This window comes from Macrotis lagotis, chromosome X (assembly GCF_037893015.1).
Source record: "Macrotis lagotis isolate mMagLag1 chromosome X, bilby.v1.9.chrom.fasta, whole genome shotgun sequence".
In the NCBI taxonomy this organism is placed as follows: Eukaryota; Metazoa; Chordata; class Mammalia; order Peramelemorphia; family Peramelidae; genus Macrotis; species Macrotis lagotis.
In genome coordinates this window covers 657,520,117-657,537,620 of record NC_133666.1, presented here as the reverse complement: position 1 = coordinate 657,537,620, position 17,504 = coordinate 657,520,117, and the positions used below count along the sequence as shown (strand labels likewise).

The window sequence follows — 17,504 nt, the reverse complement described above, 5'->3', positions numbered from 1 at the left end:
TTGATGTTGTATCTACCTTCTAAGTCATCTTTGACCTTCACTTCTCTATGTACTCTTTCTTAGGAATATTATTGTCTTCCAAGGGTTTGACTATTAACTCTATGCAGATGATTTTCAAGTCTATCCATCCAAGCCTCATATCTTTCCCTGAGCTTCAGGCCCACATTGATGAGTGCATTTTATATATTTGCTCTGAGTGATTCTATAGAAATCTCAAACATAGCATACCTCCAAACAGAACTTATTATTTACATTCCTCAGATTCATTTCTCTTTCTAATTTCCCTATATCTCTTTTTTTGATAGGGCAAGGTCACCCAGCTGGTAAGTATTAAGGGTCTGAGGTTGGATTTGATCTCAGGTCCTCCTGACTCCAGGGCAGGTGGTCTATCCACTGCACCACCTAGCTACTCCCTTCCCTATATCTCTTAAGGTCATCCTTCTAGTCATTTAGGTTCACAATTTTTGTGTCATCCTTGATTCCTTATTGTCTACATTTTCAATCAGTTGCCAGGTCTTGTCAATTTTGCCTCCACCAAGGTATTTTGCATTTTCCCCTTCCATCTATTCCTATGGTGATCAACCTAATTCAAGTATTTGTCATTCTTCATCTGGAATTTTGTCTCCATGATTCAAGCCTCACTCCTCATGGCTGCACAAGTTGTAGTATAAGATTATAATGGAATACTACTGTGCTATAAGGAATGATGAACAGGCAGACTTCAGAAAAATAGGGAAAGACATATGAACTGATGCAAAGTAAAGTAAGAAGAACAAGGAGATTGCTGTGCACAGTAGTCGCAATACTATAAGATGATCAACTGTGAATGACATAACTCTTCTCAGCAATACAATAATCCAAGACAATTCCAAAGGACTCATGATAAAACATTCCACCTACTACTGCACTGGCCCCCCAGAGTAAGAATTGATTGAGTCAAAGCATACTTTTTTTTTCACTTTCTGTATTTGTGTGTGTGTGTGTGTTCTTTTGTTCTGTCTTTTTTTTCACAACATGACAAATTTGGAATCAGGTTGTGAAGGGCTTGAAGTGTGCAAGAATGGTTTTGCATGATTGATCATATATAATCTATATCAAATTGCTTACCATATCAGGGAGGGAAAATAGAGAAAACTGAAACTAAAATTTTTTTAAATTAATGTTAAAATTATATTTACATGTAACTGGGAAAAAACAAAATATTGTTTTTAAAAAGTCTCTCCCCTCTCCAGTCCATCTTCTACAACAGCCACCAAAATGATATTAATAAAGCACAGAGCCAATCATAAAACTCTCTTGAGTAATCAACAGCTTCTTGTTGTCCCTGGCATGTGAAGCTTTTTATAACCTAATTCCAATCTACCTTTCAATTTTTTTTGTACACAGTACCCTTTGTACACTCTCATTGCTCCTGTGACATGATGGCTCATCTTCCACTTCTATGTCTGGAATGCTCCCTGTTCTCCCCTCTGCCTCATGGAATCCAAAGCTTCCTTGAAGGTTCAGTTCTGGTACCACTTCCTAAATGGAGCCTTTTAAGAAGAGTTCCCAGTTTTTAGACCCCATCCACTCATATATAATTTGCATTTACTCATCTGGATATGTATTATTTTTCCCTAGGTTGATTATAAGCTCTTTGAGGACAATCACTATTTCATTTTTGTCTTTGTAATTCCCTATCAGACATTGTACTAATAGTCAGATGGACTTAAATGTTTATTGAATTCCTTCTCCTTGCCTGGAAACTTCCTGTTCCTCACCAAGACCTTGTTTCTTCCTTAAAATGGGAAAAGGCTCTGTGGACCTGTGGAAGATGATGGCTTCCCTGCTGTCAATCACCAAGTTTTTGCTAAAGTCTGCCAGGTTGGGTACAGTGGATCAAACTCAAGGTCAGAGTCAGGAAGACTCACCTTCCTGAATTCAACTCTGGCCTCAAATACTTACTAGCTGGGTGACCCTGGGCAAGTCACTTGACTCTGCCTAAGTTTCTTCATCTAAAAAAATGAACTGGCATTCCACTCCAGTATCTCTACCAAGAAAACTAGAAATGAGGTCACTAAGAGTCAGACATAAATGAAAAAATGGATACCATTTCTCATTTTCCTTTGTTTGTTATAAGATTTTCAAATATCAAAACCTGCATTTTATGATCAGATAAGTAAGTTCCACTGTGAGAGGAAAAGATAACTTTATTCAAACTCTCCTTCCCCTCTTCCAATAAGCCTTTGGGGGGGGGGTAATCAGCTTACTTCCTTGCCATGAATGAGTTTTCACAGAAGTTTTATTGCAAAGCCAGTAACATTTCAGGCAGCTGAATGGAGCAGGGGATGGAATGCTGGGCCTTGAGACCGGAAGATCTGAGTTCAAATTTTGACTAAGATACCTGCTAGATGTGTATCCCTGAGTAAATCACTTAAGCTTGATTGCCTCCAAAAAAAATTCTGTGAACTCTTAGAAGGCTATCGAATGCCCCACCTGGACTCACCGGATAGGCGCAGACTCATCCCCTCGGTCCAGCCAGTCCTGAGGCGGGATGATGTACATGCACCAGAGACCCCAGTTGTAGCCATGGGCAGCATTGGCGTATTGCTGTACCTCGAAAGTATTGTACTTGATGTTGTCAATGGCGGGCAAGATTATTCTCCTTCGGTCCTCTTTGATGCGGGTTAGGGCTGGCTCTGCCCTGAAAGAAACAAAAGCCCAAGAGGGATCACTTTGGGAGCCCCCAAAACAGACCCCTAAGCCAGGTATATTGTAAAACAGGCTAGATCAGACCATGGCTGCTATCTGTTGTGGCTTCCCCAGAGGGTGATGAAGGAAGGAAGTATACTCTTCCTTTAGGGAGTTTGAAGTTGTGAGATGTCTCTGAGCAGCAACGTAGATAGGAGAGCTGACCAAGAAGACCTGGGTTCGAGTCTTGTTTCTGACACAGGCTGACAGTGTGATTCTGGGTTAAGATTTTCCCAGTACTCTAAGCAATTCAATAAGAAGCTTATCATCTCAAAGTCTAAGATGTTAAGGTTCTGAGCTGTGTGGGAGAAGGGAACTCTTCACCAGAATCTCTAATCACATTTTTCCATGATTTTATCAGTGATGGGAGCTCACACTGGAAAACTACATGGGTAGAAGGAATTTTTATACCAGATATTTCCCTTATCAATGAAGTTATAGTCACTCTCCCTCCTTCCATAAAGAGATGTCTATATATATATATATATATATATAATAAATATTTACCTCATATGCACATATATTTGTAACTATGTATTGTAACTCTTTTTAGGTCTCTGATACATATTCTCAGAATGAAAGAGGAAGGGAAGGATAAAGGGAAGGAGGAAAGGAAGATGATTCCCTAATGGTCTAAGTCATTGTCCTTCCCCTTTTCCGCACTTAGACTATATCCTACTTCTAGGTTCAGAGAGGACAAGCACAAGCCTTTACAGAACCCATGGCACAAGTGGATCCCCTCCCCAATCCTTGATACAGAAAACACTAAACCCTCCTTGAGGATTCTGGCTATCCTCTGGGCTGTATCTTCATTACAAACAAGAGACGTAGGGCTGATAATCTCAGTCAGTATTCCCTCTAACTACATAGAGGTGGGAGAATGACATTTCTATTCTCTCTGACACTATCATTCCCAGCGTAGGCATACTTTACTTAACTCCCTATTATAACACACTATACCATCACTATTCAGCAATTCCCCAACAGGATTGCAGAGCAGAGACACTTGAAGGGAGGGACTCCTTAAGGGAGTCCATTGGACCATTCAGGAAGATGAATCATCTCAGGGCTCTCCTTGCACTTGTGTGATATGTGCATTGGCCTGGACCTACCTGTCTGAAGGCAGATGAGGAGCCAGTCATCCAGTGCCCCACAGTCAGGGAATATGGGCCCATTCCTTTAACTGGCACAACTTAACCCTGAATAACTGGGGAATTCTATGAGTTAGGGCAGTTTTTCCTCACCAGCCAGCCAGCTAGCTCAAGGCAATCATCTCATTAAATTGTCCCCACTTGCCCCTAGCCCTTTCTGCAAATCATACTTGAATACAACATCTTTTCCTGAGGATGGTTACCAGGAAATCAGACTTAATTGGGGGGAGAAATCCAGGTAGCTCCAATGAAGAGTTTTAATTAAGACTCCAGGGCTTAAATTCAAAAGGAGTTCACCCCAAGGCAGTATATAGTTAGCCATCTTCCCTGGCAGATTGAAAATTTCCTCTTTCTCCTTCCTTCCTAAAATCTTGTGTAACCTCTTTCTCAAAACTCATTGGTATGGGACTCTCTCCTTATTGATGGAGATCAATTGTGTGGGGAATTTGTGGGGCAGAGTTGGCAAGAGCTCCAATATTCCTTAGTCAGTCCATTTTTGGGACTCTGCAAGTGTCTAGTCCCTTCTGGCATTTCTGACTTCCTACTTTGAGAAGAAAGATGAACAAGACAAACCTCACTTCAGGTTGCTGAAGTAAAAGACTCAGGGAAAACAAAGGAGGAACTATCATTCTCCATCATGTTCCTATCAGTTTGCAACTTTTTCCTTTGAATGAGATCTTGGACTCTCAGTTATGTTATTTGATATATATTCTCTTATGTTTGCATTCTCTCATTATCAAATTACTTCCAAATTGGATAAATAGATTTCTTTGCTATTTACTATGTGTGTTCATTGTGGAATTGGTGGGAAAGAGAACTAGTCTTGGATAAATCACTTGGCAAATGATAAGACGTTAGATTGAACCCAATCATATTCCCTGGGATAATATTTATTTTATTTTATTTTATTTTTTTAGGTTTTTGCAAGGCAAATGGGGTTAAGTGGCTTGCCCAAGGCCACACAGCTAGGTAATTATTAAGTGTCTGAGACTGGATTTGAACCCAGATACTCCTGACTCCAAGGCCTGTGCTTTATCCACTACACCACCTAGCTGCCCCTCCAGAATAATATTTAAAGAAGAAGATAAAATTTTAGCTTTGTACCCCTTCTCTCTGAGAACAGAGTGGCCTCTGTCCCCAACTACTGATTCTTCTTCCTGGTAATAATGAAAATCTTCTTGGAGAAGTATAGGGGAAGTGGGTGGAGGAAGTCCAGAGAGGTCTACTCTGCTCCCTTTGAATTACACAAAGAAAACTTATTTATCCAAAATGGTAGGAAAATAGAAATCAGAGAAGTTATGTGTAGGAAAATATATATCAGATAATATAGAGTGAAGGAACTCTTCATTGGGAGTGAGATAACTCAATTCAGCCAAGAAAGTGAGTCCAGGATCTCACCAAAAGGGGAAAATCCCCAAAGTCTTGAGTGTAGCAAGATGAGGATAGAGGCATGATGGAGACTTCCAGTTCCTCCCATGTTTTCCCAGAGTCTTTTTCCTTCAGTACCCTGAAGGAGGGTTGGTCTTATCCATCTTCCTTCTTGAAGCTAGAGATGAGAAAAACTAGAAAGGACTAGAAACTTGAAGAGTCCCAAAGTGGACTGAAGAAGACTGGAGCTCTTCCAGTCTCACTAACTCTGCCCAACAAATGCCCTATGGGGAATTAATCTCCACCAATAAGGAGAGAATTCCATACTAATGAACTTTGGAAAAGGGGTTAGAATTATTTTAAAATCCAACCAAGAATTAAATGAGATAATGTGTGCAAAAAACTTTGCCAACTTTAAAGTATGATATAAATGTTTGATATTATCATTTTTCATAAAATTTGGTTTTATATAACATTCATATCCAACAATAGCCCTCCTTCTGTCCTCCTTGCCTTGTAAAAACAGCTCAGTAAAGGAAGCAATGCATCAAGGCTAACATTATAAATGGTGTTTCACACTCATAGTCTCCCACCTGTACAAAAAAGAGAAGAAAGAAGGAAAGAGAGGAAGGAAGGAAGGAAGGAAGGAAGGAAGGAAGGAAGGAAGGAAGGAAGGAAGGAAGGAAGGAAGGAAGGAAAGAAAGAAAGAAAGAAAGAAAGGAAGAAAGAAAGAAAGAAAGAAAGAAAGAAAGAAAGAAAGAAAGAAAGAAAGAAAGAAAAGAAGGAAGGAAGGAAGGAAGGAAGAGAAGGGAAGGAGGAAATAAGGAAGAAGGGAGAAAAAAGGAAAAGGAAGAAGAGAGAAAAAGGAGGAAGGAAGGAAGAAAAAAAGGAAGGAAGGAAAATGTTTCTCCTTTCTCTCCAGTTCCCTTTTTTAAAGCCTCTTATTCCAGGGTCTTGTCACTTTGTTCATGAACTAATGCTCTAACTTACTTATTGGTCTTTTTGCTTCCTGTCTCTCCATTCTTTGATCTCACTCTATTCAGCTGCTAAGGAAATATTCCTGAAATTTAAGTCTCGTTAGGTTACCTTTCTGTTCAAACATCTTCATTAGTTCCCTATTTCCAGATTACAGTACATACCTCTCAGTCTGACATATAAAACTCTCCAGAGTCTGACTCCAGCCCTCCTTTATGGAATAATTTCTCATTACTCCCTGTTTCATGCATTCTCCATTTTAGTCAAATTGACCTATTGGCTTTTCCTGGAATTTGATATTCTTTCTCCCATTTTGTTACCTTCACAAAGAAGGTCTTACAGGTCTGAAATGCACTTAATTATTTACAATTAATTAAATAACAATTAATTTTTAAATAATTTCTTAATAGTACTGGGAGGCAGGTAATGAGTATAGGCCTCAACTTCATTTTGATAAATGGCAGACTGAGGCTCTGAAAGGTTCAATAAATCATGGACTTGGCTTCAGGGATGCTGTGTCTAGAATATATTATGCATAATATCAAAATAATAATTAATTATACATTAATTGATAATAAACATATTTGAATTTATTAAAGCATTAAACATTTTAAAAATACTAAGCTCTGTCTAAGGGCTAAAGTTCCAAATATGATGGTGAAGATATTCTTTGCCCTTAAGTAGCTTATAGCCCAATGGAAGAAACTATATATTATTTACTCACAGATATAGATAAATTACAGGATAATCATTTGTTGCTCTTCAGTGTTGAAGACCATGACATCAGCAATGTGATGCCATGACAAGCATATAAATTGGATTTGAGTGAGGTAGGGGGCAGACTGGGCTAAGTCACCAGCCTCACTTTCTCCTTTAGAGCCATTCAGGGTTAAGTGACTTGCCCAAGGTCATACAACTAATGTGTCAGGTATCTAAGGTTGATTTGAACTCAGTTCCTCCTGCCTCCAGGGCCAGTTCTCTGGTAATTGCACCACCAAGCTGCCCTTTCTCCAAACCTATGAATGTAAAAAGTGTGCATTATTTAAGTGTAAATATGTTATGTACATATCATATGATTTGAGATACATATGTATATGTTGGTGAATTTATGTGTTAGTCTGTGTCTAGAAAGGATATCATAGGTCCCTCTATTCTAACCTTCTGAAATTATAGATGAGGAAACTGAAGCTCAGGGAAATTTGATAATCTTCCCAGGCTTACAAACATAGGAAACAAGGCAAGATTTGAGCCCAGAACCTATGATTCTAAAGCCAACTCTCTTTCTACTGTCTCTTGTTGCTTCTTATTAAAACCTTGGCTATGAATCCTTCTCTGATAAACAGCCAGAAATCAGCTTCTGTTCCTCTTAAATCTTATATCTTTGTACCATGTCTAAGGTACTTCTGAAATTGAACTTGAGGTAATTTGTAGTGTGTAGTGAGTGGATAGAAAGCTAGTGTCAGTCAAAAGGACCTGGGTCTGGTCTCATCTCTGACAAATACTGACTGAATGACCCTGGGCAAGTCTCAACCTCTTTGCCTCAGTTTCCTCAAGTGTAAAAAGGGAGTAATCAGAGGCCCTATCTTCCAGGGTTGTCATGAGGAACAAATGAGGTAAAATTTATAAAGCACTTAACCCATCTGCCCGCTACTTTGCCAAGTTGGCACTTAATAAATGGTTGTTTCTTTCCTTCCTATAGCCAGATTTGTATTGATAGGTCTAGTTCCACACAGAGTTCAGTTCCCCTTTTTTCTAAATTATTTATCTCTGTGTCTTTCAAATGAGATTGAGGGTTCTTTGAAACCAGGACCAATGTGTTACTAGTGGATAGAGAGGGTAGTATGAGAAAATCTTCCACATATTTGAAAGGATTGTCTCATAAGTAAGGGTAACATTTGTTCCATTTAGTCCACAATGTCGATGTGTGGAAGTGAGAGAGGGCGAAAATTGACCTGAAGGTAACAAAAACACCTACCTATCAAACAATCAGAACTTGGTACAAGTGCCTGGCTTGCTTTGAAGGGTGGTGAGCAGCTCCCTCTCAGGAGAGGGTCTTCAAAGTGAGGCTAGGTGACGCTTGGTGAAGATTTGGTAGAGCCCTTGTCAATGAGGTGGCTAGAATATAGGAATCAGGGAAATCTGAGTTTGAATCCAACCTGAGACTCCTGTTTCCTGTGACCCTGGGCAAATCACTTAATCACAGTTTCCTCCTCTGTAAATATGGATAATAAGAGCACCCACCTCACCCTGTGAGGATCAAATGAGATGATGTATAAAGAGCATTTTGCAAAACTTAAAAAGTTCTGTGTAAATTCTAGCTATGGGAGATTCATAGCCAGGGGCAAGTTGAACAAAATGATCTCTTGAGATATCTTTGCACCCTGAGATTCTATGATTATTCAACTGTGTATCTCCCATTCCAAGACCTCAAAATATTTATTATTTGACTAAAAAAGAAAAGGCTGCTGATAGGGATGCACATGTCTAGAATATAGTAGCTTGACAATTTACAATTTTTCTCTTAACAGTCTTGTGAGGCAGGTAATTAGAGCAGGGCTCACCCTCATTTTGATAAATGGCAAACTGAGCTAGCTTTGGCCTTGGGGATATTATCAAGAGCACATTTGGGTTTTAAGGACATTGAAAAACTGGAAAAGGGAAAAGCATAATGGTGAGGGGGGGGGAGTCTTCAGATTGTGCCTCAGTAGGTCTGCTTGAGGATATAGAGCCTAGAGAAGAAAAGATTCAGGGACATGAGAGTTGTCTTCAAGTATGAGACTGGTAGTTCAGGGGATAAAGCTAGAGTAAGGAAGACTTCAGTTCAAATCCAGCTTCGGAATTTCAATCAATCAAATTAAGTGCCTATGCACAGGCACTATGCAAAGCTATGGGGGCTGGGAATACAAAAAGAGGCAAAAAAGTATTCCCAGATCTCAAGGATCTTATCTGCTAGGGGAGATAACATGCAAACAAATGAATACAAAGTACGCAATCCATAGGATAAATAGGAAAAATTAACAGAGGAAGGCACTAGAATTAAGACAAGTTGGAGAAGACTTAGCAGTGTGTCCCTGTGCAAGTCACTTAATCTCTGTCTACCTTAGTTTCCCCGATTGTAAAATAGAGACATTTAAAAAACACCTATCTCCCAGGGTTGTGAGGATCAATTATCCTGATCCATATCTGGCCACTGGACCCAGGAGGCTCTGGAGGAGAAAGGGAGGTTGGTGACTTAGCACAGCATCCCCTCACTCAAATCCAATTCACTTGCTTGTCATGGCATCACCTCCCTGATGTCATGGTCTTCTTTGAGAAAGGACAAATTTCATCAGCAATATAATGTAAATGCTATCCGTTGTTGCTGTTTAATTGTTTCAGTTGTATTCAACTGTTCATGAGGCCATTTGGGGTTTTCTTGGGGAAAAAAAGTTTGCTGTTTCCTACTCTAGCTCATTTTACAGACAAATCGGGTTAAGTGGCATGCCAGGATCACACATCAATATGCATGTGAGGTCAGATTTGAACTGACCTGCTGCACTAGGCCACCTAGTTGCTTTATTGTTATTATTTTTGTTATTTAAGTTCTGTTATATGGGAGAGAGAGTAAATTCATTCTGTCCCATGTCTGAGGTATAGAGGGAAGACATGGTAATAATGCCTGGAAGATCGAAGGGCAAATTTCAGTTGGTTATATAGTAAAAACTTCTTGCTAGTGAAAGCTACCCCAAGGCAGACTAAGAGGTAGTGAGCTCCCCATGATTGGAGGTCTTCAAGCAGAAACCAGATGGTCACTTCTAGAGGGGATTCATGTTCAGGTTCATGTTGGACTCAATGACTCCAGAGCCTCAACTCTAAGATAATGTGAGTGACTGTGCAGATGAAGAAGAAAGAAAAAGGATGAGGGGAGATGGTAGAAGAAAGGAACAGAGGGAGAAGAGGAAAGAGACAGGCTGGAGAGCACAAAGGGAAGATGAGAAAAAGAATTGGAGAGAAAGGGGGAATGGGAGCAACATCCCTGCTTTAGATAAAAAAGCCACTTGAGTCTGCCCTGTGCTTTAGAAGAGGGATGACCCTGATGGGTTGTTTCAGTGACAGACACTTACTTAGTAGCTTCAGAGCTATTTCAGGACACTTCTCTAACTTAATGGCCTCTCTCAGTGTCCAATCACTCACTGCAAACCTCCCTCTTCTGCTGTTTTCTCCCACATTCCATCATCATTGGAGTCACTGTGTGTTTCCTTGAGATTCTGTATGACATTTTCCCCCTTACGGATCACAGCCCCTGCTAGCTCAGATAGGATATTTTGGCCAAGGATTTAGGGATGGGGGCCCCAGGAGGAGAAAGAGAACTATTCAGGCTTTTAGCCAGACTCAACTCCATTCCTTCTATGCCCTCTCTTCATCTTCACCCCTTAGAACCCAAGGCTTCTTTGGAGTTCTTAGAACCCCAGGTTTCTTTGGAGCTCTTAGAACCCCATGTTTCCTTGGAAACTTAGAACTCAGACTTCTTTAAAGCCCTTAGAACCCCATATTTCTTTGGAGTCCTTAGAACCCTGGGTTTCTTTGGAGATCCAGTTCTGGTGCACCTCCAGATCTTTCCTGATTGCTTCACTTCCAGTTTTTACTGTCCTCCATGAAATGAACCAAAAAAGTTCTACTTAAAAGAAATTTCCTTTGTACATATTTTATATTGATGTACACATTCTATACTGCTTTCCTGTAGAATAAAAGTTCTTGGAAGGCAAATACAGTTTTGATTTTGTCTTTGAGAGAGTGTGGTGTAATAGGCAAGGTGCTGATCTTGGAGTAAGTTAACCTGAATTTAAATCCAGTTAAACATTCACTAGTTGCATGGCCTTTGGCAAGTCAGACAGCTTCTCTATGCCTTAGTTTCCTCTTCTGTTAAAATGAGAGGATTGGATTTGAAGGCTTCTAAGTTACTTTCCATTTTTAAATTTGTGAGGTGATACATTCTCTTCAGTCACTTTCTGGGCAAAAGTGGACTCCTTTCTCTCTTTTGCTTCTTTTCTGATTGGAATAAAGGAGGATTAGATCCCTGGTTGTGACAGAAAGTGAAAAACCAAAGAATTATAAACCTTAGGATTTGGAGGGATTCAGAGAAATCAAATCTATCCACCTGACTTCTGACAGAACCAAACAGATCCATCCATTCATCTATCCATTTATTCAGTAACTTACTCATTCATTCATTCATTAGGTATTTCATAAATATACTGAAAATAGGACATTGTCCCAAAATAAAGATAATTCTTCTCAGTCTCACTGCCCACACTCTAGTCTAGAGAAAGAGATGAAAAATTAGCTTGAGGTCAACCAATTCTTGCCCTGACAGCCATAGTCTTACTTCACCTGGGCAAGTCTCTTAATCTTTGTCAACCTCAGTTTCCTTAATTGTAAAATAGAGATAATAAAAACATCTACCTCCCAGGTTGTGGTAAGGATCAAAGGCATGGTATTTGTAAAGTTAATTGCAAAGCACTATGTAAACAACTAGCTATTATTATGTATCTGAAGTTCTATCCTATGGAAGAAAGATTAACTCAGTGGTGGGATTCTGCTGGTTCACACTGGTTCAGCAGAACCAATATCTAATTTTATGTTGAGTTCAACAAAAGGGTGGTTAAGATGGCACTTGTAATCAGGGTTCCCTCTAAGGTGGGCACCTGGGCGGCCGCCCAAACGTGGAAATCACAAATTTACATTCCTTACTCTTTTTTAATGTTCATCAGTGCAATAGCATTTTCGAAGTACCTGTAGTAATGTTCATTCCATCCATAGGTGAAAAAAATTGGTGGAACTATGCCTGTAATATTTATTAATTAATTAATTTCTTAAAACTCATTGTACCTTTGATGAAATACTACATTTTAATTCCCTCATTTTTATTACTTCAGTAAAACAAACAAATAACATAAAGAGAAAAATACCAAACTACCAGGGGGTGACAAGCTATCATTTATTTTCTCTTTGTATCCTCCCCCCAAATTCCCCCAAGATACTGTGAATGAGCTGGTATTTCCTGAATAGTGAAACAAATAGGAAGCTGGGACACAATGAGCCAACAGAGATATAGATTTCAAGGGTTATCTTATAGCCCATTTCAGAAGCCATGGAAGTATAGGAAAGAAGATTTAGACTAGGTAGAATGAGTTTTGGTTCTGCATATGTTCCCATATTGGCTGCTGTGGTCATGTGGCTGCTTTTGCTCCAAAAGGATACATTTGCTTACAGCAAATAATATAATCTAGCTTTGTGTTCATCTTTCATTGCTCTTATTTGAGTATTAAATGCATGAAATATTACACTACCTTTTGGTTTATCTTTTAAAACGGTCATTAGGGCAGAGAACCAATTGTTAATTTCTTTGAATCCCATCACTGGATTAAATGTATTCTATTTAAATGCTGGTTAAGTCCTTTACTCTAGTTAAACAAAATCCTTCATGCTACAATTTAAACCTCCTGTTCTGCACCCTGTCACTGGAGGGGAGGTGATCATCTGCTTAAATATAGCAGGAAAAAAAATCATCAAATCTTGGGATTCCCCTCAACCCCCCCCCGCCATTTACTAATCTAATCTTTCTTCTTCCAAGTTGTGTTCTCTGAGATCTTGATATAGACTCACAGAATCTCAGATTCTCCCCAGTGGATTCCAGAGATCACCTTGTCCTGCCTGGACCTGGATGACACTGTGGACAAGAGTCATCTTCTCTCCACCTCAAGGCTTCCAGTGAAAGGAAACCCCACACCTCCAGAGGCAACTCAATCCATTTTGTAATAGATCTTAGTGTTTGCCTTTCTTCCCTGGTTTTTTCAAGACAGTGGGGTTCCCCAAGGTCACACAGTTAGGTAATTATTAAGTGTCTGAGGCCAGATTTGAACTCAGGGTCTCCTGACTCCGGGGTAGGTGCTCTATCCACTGTGTCACCTAGCCACCCCATAGATCTTAGTGTTTGGAAGGTTTTCTGACCTCAAACTGTCATCTGCTCAACTCTTTTAACCTTAAGTAGAACAAAGTCTAAAACCCCTTCCACATGGAAACCCAGTTCTTTCAACCATTTTTTTCTGTGTCATGGGCTTCTTCACCATTCTGATAGCACTCTACTGTCAAACAGAGAATTGTTAAAGACCTTAGCTCAAAAAGACCAAGGTCTCCCACTACATCTGGAGCCATTCTCTAGTGGTCCTGATCCATATCTGGCCACTGGACCCATATGGCTCCAGAGGAGGAAAGTGAGACTGGTGACTTTGCATAGCTCTCCCTCACTTAAGTCCAATTCACTTACATGTCATAACATCACCTCCCTGTTGTCATGGCCCTCTTCAAAAATGAAGGGACAACAAACAACAAATGACAACACAGTTTTCAACATTCATTATCTTCCCTCTCCTCAGTACAGTGCCACAAAGTAAGAACTACAGGTTTTATAAACCCATTTTCAAAGGAGGAAAACTGATTATTACATAGCTAAGAGCTCATTTGAATGGTAGGCTTCTGGCTCCAAGTTCAGTATTCAGCTGGACTTGGAGCCTAGAAAAGCCATAAAGTTCAGCCAAAAGCGAGAGGGGGAAACAATTATCCAGATTCCACCAGTGGAAGGAGGGTCCCATCACAAGGGTGAACAGATGGTAGTTCTCACAGGGTGCTAAGTATTGTCCCAATATCATCTGATGCTGCCTTCACTTCTTATTTCCAAGTCTGGCATTCCATCCTATCCCCCCTGTCTGATGTGACCTGGGCCTCCTTCCTGGGGACCTTCAGAGAGACTATGTAGATGGACCCAAGAGCCGTTTTGCTTTTTCTGTATCAGTAGCTTTATCAATTCCAAATGGCAAGCCCCTCCTGCAGACTGTGAGGAAAGACATGCAGGTTTCCCCTCTCTTCAAATTGGACAGAGAGCCAGGTTATGAAAAGACTCTCTAGTTTCCAGAGACATCACTTCAGTAGCCCAGCCTTTGTATATGGTGGCTTATTTCTAGGGGGGGCCTGAACTCCTAAAAGAAGATTATACCTATCCCAGATAATTAGAGCAAGAAGGACCTCAGAGACTAACCTAAACTTACTCTACAAATCATACTGGGCACCAAGGTAAGGACATGCTTACATGGTGTTGGACAGATGCCAGCAGCTAGAAAAGTCAGTCACATGTGTAGATATGTCGATGTGACATTTTGTCTGACTGATATGTTTCCCAGTGTCATCTCTGTTGCTTCAGGGAGATTAGAACATCCATGAAGCTAGAATTTTAAGATCTAGATGGATTTTTTCTTTCAATTTTCAAAGCACCCCTATATATCCATTATCATATTTAATTTTCTTGGCTAAGATACTCGAGTGGTTTGCCATTTCCTTCTCCAACTCATTTTACAGATGAGGAAATTGAGGCAAACAAAGTAAAGTAACTTGGCCAGGGTCAGACAGATAGCAATCATCTGAGGTCAAATTTGAATTCATCATCTTGACTCCAGACCAGGAGCTCTAGCCACTGTACCACCTCGCTGCCCTGATGAAATGATATTTCTCTATATAAATAACTTCAGTGGCTCTTCATTGACTCAAAGATAAAATGCAAACTGTTTAGCTTAGCATTTCAATCCTTTCACAAATTGCTTCCTGCCTACCAAGCTAGTTCTATTTCGCAAACCCCCTTTCATGCTATCATCATACTGATTTAATAGAGGAGGAAACTGAGGCACAGAGAAATTAAATCACTTGCCCAGGCTCACACAGCTAGTAAGCAGCAGTGGGGGATTCCAGTGCCTGATTAGTGATGCTTCTATGACTCCAAGGTGCATCCTCATCCACCATTTCACCTACATGCAGAAAAATTCTGGTTCAATTTTGGTCACCCTCAAAGCCCAGAATAATGAGCTCTGCATTGTAGCATGAAGTTCAGGCTGCGAACTGACCTTGTTTGGACTTTGTTTGAAAAAAACAAAAAGTTTGCCCAGGATGTAAAGATGTTTGTCCTTTGTTTTTCAAGGAAGATCATGATCTCAGGGAGGTGATGAATTAGATGTGAGTTAGGGAGTGCTGTGCTAAGTCACCATCCTCACTTTCTCCTCCAGAGCCATCTGGTTCCAGTGGGCAGATATGAATCAGGATGACTGGAGATGGCCCTGGATCCGAAGCAACCAGTGTTAAGTGACTTGCCTGAGGTCACACAGCTAGTAAGAATTTGAGGCTGGATTTTAATTCAGATCAGTTAGATGGCACTCAAGCTATGTGGGATACTATTGTAGTCCATAAATGTGTCTCGATCAATCTCTCTGTTTCAGTCTGCTTCCTATAAAGTTGCTGAATGGTATTTACCTGCCTTGAAGCAATGTGAGGGAGGATTAATTAATTAATGTTTGTAAAGTGCTTCAGAGACCAAAAAGCTTCGTGTAAATGCCAGGCGACTAATGAATCTGGAGCCTCCTGTGCTGCAGCTCCAGGATAAGGGCTCTGTTTGCGGGTGGATAAAAACAGCTTCTCAGTCGCGAAAATTAAAATTACACAATTTTAAAAATTGCATTTTGACATGGAAGATTAACTGCACTCTCTGGGCCCCAGTGCCATCTGCCATCACTGGATTCTGAGGCTTAGGGAAGGAGGAGCTTCCTGGGGCTGAAGAGCCCGGCAAGGGAAATGGAAAGAGGGGAAACTGAGGCTCTCCCCATTGCAAGCATCAGGGCTGGGGAGATGGTCTGCAAAAGAACAAATATGAATAAACCCAATGACTGGGTCAAGACCCTTAGCTTGCAGAGTATTCAATTTGGAGTTGGCTGTGTCTAAAATACACAAAAGGGAAGATAAGTCCCCAAACAAAGGCTTTTCAGAAACCTCTGGACCAAATCCCAGTTACGTTGTGAGAAGCCGACTTCTGATTTTTGTCTTTGATCTCTCTGGCAAAAGAACAGATGCTATTGGAACTAAAAATAATGAATGAAAGCTCAGCTTTCAGAGCCTAGGTCAGGAGGAGTTATTGGCAAATACTCCTGGGCAAAACATTCTCTGAGTCTGAGTCAGCTCCTTGAATCCAAAGGACCAAACACCCAGTTCTTACTGGGTCAATTTGGTTGTCATTCACTTGGGACCCAAGGTCCTTAAACAAGATACTTCACTGATGCTTTTATCCCTTCCTATATTCTTCTTTCTCATCTTTTTTTCTCCTCTTTTTGTACTTTGTCCTCTTCTCCCTTTCACTTCCCTCTTTTTTCTTTCCCTCCTTCCCATTCTTCTTATCCCCCTCTGCATCTTCCTTTTCCACCTCCTTCTATTTCTTCTTTCTCCCTTCCTTTTCTCTCATCTCCCTCCTCTTTATCTTCCTCTTTCTTCTCTTCCTCTGCAGGCTTTTTTTCTTCCTCCCTTTCTTTACTCTCATTCTTTCTTCTCTTCATCCTTCTTTCTTTCTCACCCCTTTCTCTTTTTCCACTTCCCCATTTCTTCCTACTGATCTGCTTCCATATTTTCTTCCTTTTCCTTCCCTTTTCCTTCTTTCCTTTTTCCCTCATTTTTTGCTCTTCCCTTTTCCTTTTCCTGTCTTTTCCCTCTTCTTCTGTCTCCTGATTTTCTATTCTTTCTCTTTTTCTGATTTTTCCCTCTTTTTCTCCCTCTTTCTCCTCTTTCCCTCTCTTCTCCCTTTCTATTTATCCCTCTTCTTTTTCTCTTTTTTTCTTTATCTCTCTCTTCTTTCTCCCTTTCTATTTATCCCCCTTTCTCTTTCTCTTTTTTCTTAATTTTCTTCTCCTTCACTTATCAAAAGGGAAGAAATACTTTTTAGCTGGCAGGGTCTCATTCAGAAGTCTAGTTTCCTGCACTGTCAGTTCTGCAGGTCTGAACAATGACTTCATCTATATTCCAGCTTTTCATTAAAAAAAGCAAAAATCTGATGAGAATCCAACTTTTTTTCCAAGCATGTCAGGGGAAAAAAATTGAAATAAAACAGAGCCAAGGTGTCCATCCCCCTAGTTAAGGTTCCTTTGAGATTAAGAATGAATGGCCTAATAAGTGTGGCTCTAATCCAAGTAAACCCTCCCATCCCTGCTTTGGGGAGGGGAGCTCAGAATAATTTCCTCTCCCAGTGTTTTTGTGTGCTTATACAAGAGGAACAAGACACGATCCTAAAGAGCTTGTATTGTTTGCAGCCGAAGTACAATAACTAGAAATCTCTGGGCAGGTTCCGGCAGCTTCCCTACCTCAGTATGTCTAGAGAGAATTCCATCCCCTGAGCTATTCTGTTCCTCCACTGTTGAGACAATTTTATTTCTGAGTCTA

General features: G+C 40.3%; 1 protein-coding gene across 1 annotated transcript in view; it reads right to left on the bottom strand.

The window, feature by feature from the left end:
- GALNT9 (polypeptide N-acetylgalactosaminyltransferase 9) overlaps window positions 1–17,504 on the bottom strand; it is a 303,470-nt gene that overhangs the window by 137,027 nt on the left and 148,939 nt on the right. Inside the window, exon 5 of the mRNA XM_074200460.1 lies at window positions 2,486–2,683. Coding sequence (XP_074056561.1) covers window positions 2,486–2,683 — 198 coding nt within the window. The remainder of the gene's footprint in view (window positions 1–2,485; window positions 2,684–17,504) is intronic.